The sequence below is a fragment of the Gallus gallus genome, chromosome 5, assembly GCF_016699485.2.
Source record: "Gallus gallus isolate bGalGal1 chromosome 5, bGalGal1.mat.broiler.GRCg7b, whole genome shotgun sequence".
In the NCBI taxonomy this organism is placed as follows: domain Eukaryota; kingdom Metazoa; phylum Chordata; class Aves; order Galliformes; family Phasianidae; genus Gallus; species Gallus gallus.
In genome coordinates this window covers 34,180,147-34,192,693 of record NC_052536.1, presented here as the reverse complement: position 1 = coordinate 34,192,693, position 12,547 = coordinate 34,180,147, and the positions used below count along the sequence as shown (strand labels likewise).

The following is a 12,547-nucleotide window of genomic DNA, read 5'->3' as shown; positions in this document are numbered from 1 at the left end:
AGTGAAATCTACTCATACTAGTTTTGTTCTTACATTTACAAAATAACTATTTCATGAAAACTTAATATTTGCAAATATTAGTTGCAAGGTAACAAGGCAAGAGGCCTGCAGAATTTCAAGATGAGCATTTGTCTTTCTGTTGACAGAAATTTACTCAGGATATGTGCTGTTCCTGATACACTGTGGAGGAGAAAAAAAACAAACCCACAAAACAAATACACCTCATGAGAGGGAAACAGAATACAGCCTAAATTAGGTACCAAATTTCAGAGGGTTCACAAAGGTAAGAGCGCTAAATAAGATGGGTGAATTTTTAAGACTCATTCATTTCACAGTAACAATAAATAATAAGGGTATTAACTACAACGCACAGCTATAGGTTTCCACACCAGAAAGGCCTCCTGTCTGAACTTAGAAGCACTAAATTGAGACCAGAGTCCACCTAAGTAATTTAAATGTTTTAACTGACAAATAAATAATGTAAGTAACAATTAATATTGATGAATTAATCTATTTAAAAAATACACAGAGGTTTGGGCCTTACATATTTATGGTAACAATGTATAAACTTCCCAACTACTGAAGTTTGGGATTATAGTGCATATGAAGAAATTCCTTCTGTATGAGAAGCAGGAAGGCTTCCCGTAGCATCCAGAAATGTTCACTTCCCTTTCATGTCTTTAAATTTTCTGCATTTTCTCTGTGTTGTTTCGTACCTCCAAACTGATCAAGTTGAACTGAACACAACTACTTCATTATATGGTCTGCAAGACTGCTGTTTCACAAGAGCCTGGTGTGGATCAACACACAATACTACACCAATATTAGAGCATTTTAATTGAGGTAAGCATATACTTGAAGTTCCTACTTGTGCTATTTGAAAGAGATGAATGAGCACAGATATGCATCTCAGCTGGAGAGGTCTCACTAGGCAAGGTAAAAAACAATCAAGGCAAAGCAGCATAAAAAACTGTGTGCACTTGAAAGCTTGCGTGCGCATGTATGAGGTGCAGACACAACTCCACATCAACCTGGCTAAAAGGTCCTTTGATTCTGAAAACCAGTCAATTTTCATTTTTTTCTCTCTACCTTTCTTCATTTTATTTCTCAACCAGAGAAAGGTTAACAGACTGCTTGTTAGTAATGTATACAAGGCTACAGAACAATTATTTTCAGGATGTTTAGAGTCATGGTAATAACTCTAATATGTAATAAAATAGAATGAAAGTGATTTTATCATAAATCATATTACAATACACTGATCCAACCTTCTCCGTTGAAAATACATTCACTTTTCTTGAGGCAAAGAAAACACAGTTGTTGGGGAGTTTCACCAACCTGGAATCTAGTAAGGCATTCAATAGTGATATGAACTTACTGTGACAAATACAGTAACAGAAACAGGACAACATTAAGTAAGATAAAAGTCATAGTGTAATAGAAAAATCATGCACTGAAAAACTACCATCTGTACTATATACTAGGAATACAGTAGTTGGAAATTACCAAGGACAAGAATGGGCCTAAGGGTACTAAAGTAACAGTAACTGCAGGAAAAAGTAGGTGCAACATAACAAATACAACAGTATTTGCAATGCTACACACAGTTTTAGTCATCCTTATTCAAAAATATAAGCTCAGAGGATAAGCTCAGAGGAATCAGAAAAACTTCATCTTCTAAAACTCAGGTCAAGAAGTAAGAAGCAGCCACATTCTTGCTTACTGGTTTGGACGCAGCAGATCACAAAAGGAAAAAAAAATTCAGAAAGGTTACCACAAGAAAAAGTGAGAACTAGAAATTGCAAAAGGGTTCCTCACCAACAGAAAGATAACAAAAGTTCTGAGTCCTAAAGAAAAGTGACAATGAGGGGAAAGAGAGTCTTCAGATGGATTATTTTCACAGTACCTGAAAACAAAGCTCAAGGATGGTTCCTCCAGTTGTGACTACTGGCATACAGAAATGAGATCTGAGAACACAAACGCTTAACAGCATGAAGTGCAGCATCAATTGACAAAAAATTCAGACTAAAGTACGCTCAGTTTTACTGGTCTCTGTTTTAAAATCTTTAATTTCCTTTGGTAGCAAGCAACGTTAGAGGATATTGCAAGTTACTTTATCTGCTTGCCACAGATTTGTCATCACTATACTTCCCAAAGTAAAACATTCTAATTTATGTTTCCAAACAGCAATAAGTATAGCAATATTGAATATTTACTTCTGTCCTTGATAACATCTCCAGTGTTCAGAATAAATGTTTTAAGTTTGTACACATGCAACAAGTGCCAGATTCTGTACTCGGGACACGGCAACCCTGGCTGTATAAGTCAGGCTGGGGCTAGCTGTACAGACTGGGGATGAGAGGCAGCGCTGCGGAAAAGGTCTGGGGACTGACTGACAGTAACTGCATCTGAACCATCAGTGTGCCATGGCAGTACGAAGGGCCAACTGTACCCTGGGGTGTACCAGACCCAGCGCTGCCACCAAGCAAGGGATTGCCCCACTCCGCTCTGCAGTGTGCAGCCTTACCTCAAGCCACAAGGTAAGAAGGACATAAAACTATTAGAGAGTGTCCAAAGGAGGGCTACAAAGGTGGTCAAGGGTCTAAAGGGCAAAACCAGTAAGAAGCAGCTGAGATCCCTTGGTTTGTTCAGTGCAGAGCAGACAATGCTGAGGGGGAGGCCTCATGGTGGCCTACAGCTCCTCACAGGGAGCGGAGGGGCTGCACTGAGCTCTGCTCTCTGGTGACAGTGACGAGGCCTGAGGGAGCAGCACGGAGCTGCATCAGAAGAGGGTCAAGGTGGGTGTTAGGAAAAGGCTCTGCACCAGAGGGTGGTCAGGGATGGAACAGGATCCCCAGGGCAACTGGACACAGCGCAAAGCTGCCAGAGTTCAAGGAGCATGTGGACAACACTCTCAAACATAGCACCTGGATTTTGGACGGTCCTATGTGGAGCCAATACTTGGGCTTCACAATCACTGCATCCCCTCACCAACTCAGGCTATTCTGTGGTATAAGGTTTCAGAATAAAATTAGGGCTGGAAAAGCATCAGTTGTTTTCCCTATTGTTTGCCAAAACTCCTTTCCTCCTTCCTATCCCCACAGATGTAATCTTTGACAATGAGGACCTCAGACTTAACAGGTTGAGTTTTTGTTGTGAATCGAAACAAATTCATTTTGTTTATAAAATATTTATATTTCAGTCTAACCACGGTTATAGCAAAAATAGCTACAGTTTAACTTACATTAACATTACATACAGCTGAACACTGTAGAATGAGTATCAGTAAGAGCTTTAAGAAATATTCAGGAAGTAGTACAGAATTATTATTCATCCTTTTCACATCTATGAGGTCAATTTTTTTCAAAAAAAAACGTAATCTGTAAAGAGTTGTACATTAATAACCCTTTTATGGTCTACAAAGCACAGGAAGGAAAAGAAACTATCATCTGAATAATTCTTCCAGCACTGTAATTAAAGACTGCTGGCTGCTCATGTAATACAATGCACCAAAACACTGTAACTTGCAAAATAAGTAAAACCATGCACCTCTTGCAGAAAAAAAAAAAAAAAAGGAAGAAACTACACTTACAGAAAAACAAAGGAGTATATTACTTACAAACTGAAGTAACTTACCAAATGAAGTGGAACTACTTTTCAACATAATGCAAATCAACACAACATACACAGAAACCCCCCACTACTCATTAGAAGAAGTAGGTATTCAACATTCTTAGACTTCCTGAACACTTAAGAACATTTTACCTTGCAAGATAAATTTGCTTTCTCCATCATTCCAATTATTTCTATTTCTGCTATTAGACATGTGAGCAACAGCCCTGGACCATAAATTTCAGATTCAGAAAGAAAGCAAAAGGTAGGCTACAGAAAACTTGAAACTACTCTTGTAGTAGTCTTATCCACGGCAAAGAAAGCTACAGCAATCTAAAACTTCTGACTACATCTGCTCCTGAACAGGCTAAAGCAACAGCAGAGGCCTTGGTAAAGACAGCAGGGGAGCTGCTGACACAATGTGAGGAAGAGAAGATCCTATGACATCCAGTCTACACAGCTTCTACATAAATATCCACCTCGAAGGAACTTTCTCTCAACACAGCTGAGATAGCAGTATGAACAGTGTATTTCAATTTCTATGGAGTAAGATAACTTCAATCAGAAGTCTATAATTATTTGTTTTTTTAAAAAAAAAAAAAACTGTTTCCCCCTAAAAAAAAAAAGTATCTTCAAAGCATTTTTAATCCTTTTTATAATTACAACAGTAAGACAACAATATTTATGCTTGTTAGGAAGCCTTAAGAAAATACAGTACCCTTTAAATTAGTCGTGTGTAGTTCAAATCACAGCTGCATACTAAGAGCAATTCAGAACTTAAACAACGAGCACAATTTAACTCCATGTTCTATTTGAACTAAACTTCTTTTTCTATATGCTATTCCAGTAGTCAGATATAAGTTAATAGGAACATTTTTAAAACCCTATCAAAGACAGCATTAAGAACATCTTATTCTGCAACAAGAAAGAATATATTTAACTGACCTATGTAATGCTAAACAGAAACTACTTGCAAGACTGTAACTGCTTGCCTGAAATTATAGTCTAACCTATATAGGTACTGAATTTATACTCTGTAATCACAACACAACCTGAACATAAACTTAAAAAAAAAAGTAAAACAAAGTAAACAAAGATCCAAATAGAATAGACAATTTTTAAGGAGAATATCAAATTAGAAACTTATACAAGGTGGGCATTTTGTTCCCTTTATTTTAACAGAAAATTGTACAGGTTGATTACTTGTTTGCACACACTAGTAAGACTCAGTAGTCAGTAAAACCACTATAAAAGTTCCTTTTTCATGCTTTTAAAAAGAGTTCCATGTTCCCAACAAACAACTGAGAGTGAAAAAAGAAACCACTCCTTTCATTCACCAGCCCTTAACTTCATTCCAACAGCCAGAACTGCAAGAACTGCAAGAACCAGTTCTACCCCTGTATTCATAAAGTAGGTTTTGTTTTGTTGGTTTGGTTTTTTTTTAGGTTTTTTTTTTTTTTTTTAAACATATTGTGATTAACAAGGAAGGATTTGTAGACTAAATTCTGCCATCACTTATGCGTACAGAAGGAAGTGAAACTGCACAGGTACACAGAGACATGAAAAGAACTAAAACTTGTCCAACTGACTAGGCAGACAACCCATCTCATTCCTCAAGTCTGCTGGAGAAATCCTGGACAAAATGAAACAATGCTACATAAAATTTTACAGTATATTCTTTAAAATAAACAATCCTGCATATTTTGATTTCTCCCTCCTTACGGTACATTAGATGCGTAAAAAAGTGAATAATGTATATATTAACATGTGGTTCACATCACAAATAACTGACTTACCTTCTTATCTTCTTTCACTTTTTGAGTTTTCTTTTTTGTTTTTTTATCATCCAATTCTTGATCTGATGTAATAGCAGGGTTATCTATGCCACCCTTCCATGTTTCAACAGGTGAAAGAAGTGGGTCTTCTTCACTACCACGATGCCTGCCTTTTCTTTTAGCTTTAGAAGTGGTAAAAGCCTCATCGTCACTTGCATCTGAATGCGTTCTCCTGTAGTAAGACTTCGCTTTGCTGAACAATGTCTTAGACTTATACTTGTACTTTGAAGGTCTTCTTTCCCCATGACTTTTAGATATTCTGTCAGAAAATCCATTTTCTTCATCACCCTGGGCATTTATAGGCATTGAGTTTCGAACTTTAATAATACGATTCTGACTATCATCTGGAACTGCGTAGATATCATCTGCAAAGCCTTTATGTTTGAAAATAGTGTCAATAGGTTCAGCGTAATTGTCAGATTGGTCTACATCTTCTGGTGGTGCTACAGGCACTCGAGAAGGTTGCTTCCTTGGGTTTTTACCAATACCTGCCTCTATTGTTTTCAAAAGGTTAGGATCCAGTTTTTTCACATTTGTTCTTGGAACAAGTGGTTTCGGTTTTATTGGAGGAGGCACTTTATGGTTGCGTTCATGATCATGACAATTGAGTGGCGTACTGTGAATAGGATACTCATTTCCTTCCAAGTCCAATCGGTACTTTGAACGGTCACTAGGGGTTGGGAGTAACCTTACGTCATCACCAATTGGACTGTACGGTGGCGGTCCCTCAGCATCATCTTCTGAATCTGGATAATTATAGTCAAGGGAACTTCCTCTGGGAGACCTTGAAAAAACATCCTCACTTGTATGTGTTGTTTCCCTTGTGCTGTCTGACATATAGGAACTTTCAATCATGTTTTTCTTCTCTAATACATCACTGAAGAATAACGTGAAGACCTCTGTTTGACGATGATATTGAGATAATGAATATAAAGCTGTAAACTTTGCAGTAATCTCTGTTGCTATGTGTTCTCCTTCAGTCATGAGCTCCTTGATAGCTTCATTCTCAAAAAAGTCTGCCTGGCTATCCGTAACAGCCACCAATTGGACAGGAATTGTATCCTGAACTTCAGAAAGAAATGCCCGAAGCATCCCCATGGATGCCTTCCGCTTTGCGGAGTAAACCAGTATATATCCATGAACAAGTTCATCTTTTCTTACACCAATTGAAGAATGGTATGATAATATAGTTATTTGTATTCTACGCCTCTTTTCACCTATAATTTTATCAAGCATCACAGAATTGTTTTGGCCAGCCTGAGCAGCACTACAGGAGTGAGATTCAAGGAAGGGTGAAAGAATGAGATCTACACTGAATGGATCACCACACATAGCACACATGACAATTCTTAAGTCAGCTTCTGACAGATCTTTAATGGTGGGAACAGGACTCACAACATCAAAGTGGTGTTTAACTGCTTCCAGTACTCCCCTCAGAGCTTGTTTTATTTGGGTCTCGTTAAATTTGCGTGGATATGTACCAGCAGGCACATCTACGAATGGACATTGTAATTTGTTGGCCAACTGCTGTCCCTGATGTCTCAGAATAGGTAGATTCTTGCTAACACTGTCCCTCTGATTAGCCAGTATTAATGTAAAGGGAAGATTAGCCATATATTTGTCTCTCCTTATCTGAGACGCTTCAGCTCTTATTTTTGCAATGCAATCCCCAATAAAATTCAGTGATTCAATAGAGTTAAACACACAAAAACAACCATGTGGTTTGAAGGCAGAGGTCCACAACTGAGTCAACAGGTATGGGGATTTTGCATCAACTGGCCTAAGATCAAGTTCATATATTTTTCCATCTAACGCATATTCATCATCAGTGGACTGTGTCCGAATTTCATTTGCTAACTCTTGTGCAAGGCCATCTTTGCCCAAAATGAAAAGATTAACCTTATCTATGTTGGCACTATCATGATATAAATTTGAACGGCCATGGTCTAACTGCAGAAGACTGTTGGCAAGTAACTGCTCTACTTTAATGTCCATGCAATTTTGGCCACTGAGACAAGTTTCTTTAGTTGGATGATAAACAAATCCTATGTGTTTGAGAAGAAGAGATTCTCTATCAGGTGCAAGTTTCTGCAAAGCTTTGTATCTAGGCTCTTCACTCAGAACTGCATGAATTTCACTCATCTTATCTGAACTTGGTGTTGCATTAAGATCCAGGTCATAAAATAGCTCTGAGTGTTCAAAAAGCATTTCCTGAAACTCCTCTTTGGCTTTTTCAACAATCTCTCTCTGATGCCTACCATACACTTCCTTACTATCTGCATCAGTAATGTATTTGAACGCCTCATCTTCCATAACAAAACATATAACTTCTTCCCATGGCTGTCCAGGTGAAATGAACTGGATTTTCTCAAGAGTTTTTTTAAATTTCTCCTTCATTTCAATCCTCCTCTTTTCAGATATAAGATGCTGCACATGATTTTGATAAACCTTTTCTGCCTCTAGCGTAGTGAGAAGGTCAAATGGAATCCTTCTGTCATTCACTTTATCTATATGGTCAGTTTCATCCCAGGGTGTTTTTTCCAGCACAACAAAACAGGAATGGAAGTCAGGCCTTTTCTCCATTAACTTCAAAGCCTCTGACCAGCTCAAATGTTCAATCTCATCCAGATTTGACAGAAGAGTATTAAGAGCTCTTGGCAATGCATTAATGTATTCTTCTTTCCTTTTTTTAATATGTTCCTGTTTAAGCTGCTCTATGTGTTTTGAAAATGTATTTTTGGCCTTTTTTGTTCCTTCCAAATTTATGTACTCTTCATAATCAGGATGATTTTTCAGTTTATTACTAACTGTTTTCCAAGTAGCGTGATAGTCTCTCACAGTTTGGACAAGTTTTTCAAACTTGTCTGTTGCTGTAACAACTAGCTGTCTTTGAGTTTTGTAGGCATCCAAGTAGGGGATTATTTTAGGCTTACCACGAGTTTTATCCATCATTTGTACCAGGGCAGTAAAACAAGTTTCAACGTTGACATTGAATCTTGCTGATGTTTCCACTACCACAAGGTTCTTCTTATTAGAAGCAAATGCCTGGACCTCTCGTAGATAATGATCCACACATTCATCACATTTTGTTGCTGCTATTATTATGGGTTTCTTAGATTTTGATAACTGAATATAGAGATTATTCACAAACTTAAGTTGATCATCAAACTTCCTATTGCATCCTTGGCTTACATCAATGCACAGTAAAAATCCATCTATGCTTAACTTCCCTTCAGGCATTTGTTTTTGCTCAAAGTCTTGCTCCAAGCCCAGCTGATCTGTGCAAATGTACATTAGTTTTTCTGCTGACTGCAGTTTGGAGGCAGCTGCACGTTTTATGTATGGTTGTAAGTTCGTACTCCGATGAGGCAAGAAAGTCTGATCATCAATGAACTCAGTCTGTTCGATTACATGAATTCTGCAGTCAATTCCATCCTCCCCACTTTGTGTTACGTCACCCCAGTACAAAAAGTGATCATTGTTAACAACTCTTCCTCCAAAGTCAATTGTGCTAAGCACAGAGGTATGCTCAGGATAATATTCATCTGCTTTTGAACGAACGAATCTATTGCACAAACACGACTTTCCAACTCCACAATTACCTTTATCCTTTTCAGTTCCAGACAGTCCAACAACACTAACAGCATAAGATGGGGGACGTGGCTCTTTGTTTTTTGCCATCATAACTTTCCTCTCATCATTTGGCAATTATTAAGGTAATTGTATGTGGTTTTCATTCTGGAAATGTTCCTACAAGTTTAAATTGTATATCCACGGTTTCACAAACAGCTTTCAATTGCTCTTGCTTCAGCTTGTCATTGAGAACTCAGACACTCAGAATGAAGAAGGATCATCTTCCTAAAAGAAAAAAGAAAAGGAAAAAAAATTACAGATTGCAGGTATTTCCTTTCTATAATTCTCAAGAGAAAAGAGATTTTAAAAGCAATATTGCTTGTTTACCCCAAAATTATTTTCTCTGTACATGAACGCATCACAACTACTTTAAATGAGATCCTGAGCTCCTAACTTTTTCATGTTAATCTTATTTATATCAAAGATTTAAAAATGAGCAGGTTTTAGACACAGTTCAGTAACAGCTCATCATCTATTTGAATAGCTGATCAGAATATGGCTGAAAAGAACAAATCAGTGTTTTCTTGCACATCTTACAGGCACTAAGCAGCATTTTCTGCTTTATCAGAATTTTCCTTATTACTTGAGATAAGGGACAAGTCAAGTTTTATGGTGGCTGGCTCTCACTATAGATGGGCATAGACTGAAACACAGAAGATTCCATATGAACATTTTAAATTTATTTTTATTTTTAAAAAAATTCAAATGACTCAGCACTGAAATAGGTTGCCCAAAGAGACTGTGGAACTTCCCCCACTTGGATATACTCAAAAGCCACCTGCACATAGACCTGGGCAACCTGCTCTAGGGGGCCCCACTCAAGCATGGACTGAATCAGATGCACTCAGAGGTCCCTGCTAACTTCAACCATTTTGTGAAAATATGTTCATACTATTACTTTTGGTAGAAAAATGTTAATATTATATTTTCTAATCAAGAGAATGGAAAAATAAAAGTAATCACATGACATCATAAATAGAATACACAGATTACTTAATATATTTGCTTTTATATTTCTGGAGTACATTACTTTGAACACTGTAAATTTCCTAAATACATAAATAAGCCATATGAAAAGATACGAGGAGTCCTAGCACTAAAATCTTCATCTCAGTATCTCAGTTTTATTTACTATGTTGTCATTCTTAGCAAAAAATTGTTGAGAAGGCTGATATAGTAACTTCCTTTGGTATGAAAAAGAGGAAATAAGTAGGCTTTTGATTTTTTTTTGGAGGGGTGGGCTGCACGGAGCCATGAATTGGACTTGATCCTTCTGGGTCTTTTTCAACTCATGATATTCGGTGTACTGTGACTCCAAAATCTGTCAGGCTCTCAAAATCTGCCTCAAAAACTAAGTCACAAATGTTAGAACATACAAAGTTTTATTAAAACCATTAAGAAGTTTTTTAAAAGTATTTATATAACACTGTCACAGAAGAAGGAAGTTTTGAAACCTTTGAACATACTGGCCATATAGAATTAATGCTTCATCAGGGTTTCCTACCTAGAAATAGAAATCTGAAGGTCCAATCAGAAGCACAGGAGCTACATAATCATTTTTATAATACAGCTCATTGACCTCAGTGTAGAAACATAACACCTTTTAAAAAAAAAAGCTTTCGGTTATAAAAATAGTGAAGAAAAGTACCTTCTTAAGGAAGTATAAACTATGTCTTGCATTGAAAAAGGAAAATGAAAGTAAAAATCAGTAATTTTTATACTTTGTAGTTTTTGAATTGCAAGAAGTAAAACTTTTATGTTGCTTTTTAGGAATTTGTTTTGAAAAAAATTGCTCAGGACATTCAGAAAGATTTTTTTTTTTTTTTGCTTTTTACTTTTTCCACTGTATTTTTATGCTCTCAAAACACAAAATTTAGAGCTAGAAGAAAATGGCTCTGCTAACAAAATCACTTAGTGAAAGTAAATCCTTCACAGTGTTTATATGAGTACAAATAAACCAACTCAGTGTTTTCTTTCTAAAGCAAACCTTATCATAGTAGCATCATTCAAACCACCAGAATGAGAAGTTTAGTCATCACTTTCACTTTAAAAATGTTTCCTATATAACACAGCACAACACACATCTCATGTGAACTAAACAGAAATCCTCCTTCACAAGACTACTTCATTTAATCAGGAAGACACTGTCAATTTGCAACTAGTTTACAAGACTCAATCAATACTTTCAGATTACCTACATCTTCACATAGCAAACGTTCTTCCTCCTCCAGCAATAAATGTTTCATCTAATCAATATATTTTTAAGAGACTAAGTCCTAAGAGTAAGGTGAAATGGAACACTTACATGGAAAAGCAAAGCAACTAGTCTCTTACAAAGTTTCTGACATTGAAGACTTCCAAAACAGTGGGAGTTGGATCACTTAAGGTACTTAAAAAACAGTTTTTGTTTTATTTTAATTTCCACTTTACACTGATTGTACAGTACAAATTCACAGAATGAAATTTATTTTAATTAAGTAATAAACTTGGTAGAAACTTATTTAATCATACACACTAAGAGTTTACAATAAGGTACTTTTATTATCTTACTTGAATCTGCCTATTTCTAGTATAACAAACTGAAAACATTCCAAGTTCCATACCAACTAATTTTTTGTTACAGACTCAAAGGAGGGATTGTTTTCTGCAAGTTATTTTGTCTTTGAACTGACAATAATAGAGCGCTTCTATGTGTAAACAGAAGGATTTTGAAGAACTGAAGTGTATGACAACACTGCAGGAAGAATCTCTGACCTGACAATCGTGTCATAAGACCATGTCTCTACAGGCTTTTAGATTTCCTGGTGCAATTACGAAGAAAATAAGGTGTATCACCTTGTATTTACTCACCCACTGGCCCCCCCGTAAACAAAAGATTATGAGGACCTAAAGCCTAAACTTACTGTTAGAAAAACAAGGTGCAAAGCAAGATGATTATCCTGCTGTGATCTTTCTGCAGTGATGTCATACATACATTTAAACAGTGACCTTCAATAAGTCCTTCTCCGAGGGATCCGAAAACAAAGGTAAGATTCACCAACAATTTCAAAATTATGAAAAAAGCAGCAGCAATCAGAAAAGATATAACTTTTATGCTGTGTGTGAAAACTGCTTCCCCCATTTTAAACCTATCAGCTTAATTCACAACTCAGAGCCCAAGCTGGATCTTCCTCTTAATTTAAACCCTCTAAACACAGCTATTAATACTTGGACCAGACAGAAGACATAACTCTTCCTAAGTAACTGTGATTTCAGAAGTGCAAGGTGGTATTTCAACAACATTTAGACTGCAAAAGTCTCTAAGTGAATACATTATCTCAGACAATATACAAAATAGGTAATATAAAAAAATCCCAATTACTTGCAAAAGAATTTGTAACTCTGAAAGACCTGGAATACAGTTTTGTAAGATAAATTTGAAACTATCAGTTAAGTACAAAATGCATAAAATGAATGCCTAGATAAAT

At 36.5% G+C, this 12,547-nt stretch overlaps 1 protein-coding gene across 4 annotated transcripts in view; it reads right to left on the bottom strand.

The window, feature by feature from the left end:
• Nucleotides 1-12,547, bottom strand: part of ARHGAP5 (Rho GTPase activating protein 5) — a 119,023-nt gene that overhangs the window by 29,302 nt on the left and 77,174 nt on the right. For all 4 annotated transcript variants that reach the window (XM_046942483.1, XM_046942482.1, XM_040702166.2 and 1 more), the window contains one exon: nt 5,409-9,305. In XM_046942483.1, the coding sequence (XP_046798439.1) occupies nt 5,409-9,131 (3,723 nt within the window). In that variant the 5' untranslated portion in view covers nt 9,132-9,305. The remainder of the gene's footprint in view (nt 1-5,408; nt 9,306-12,547) is intronic.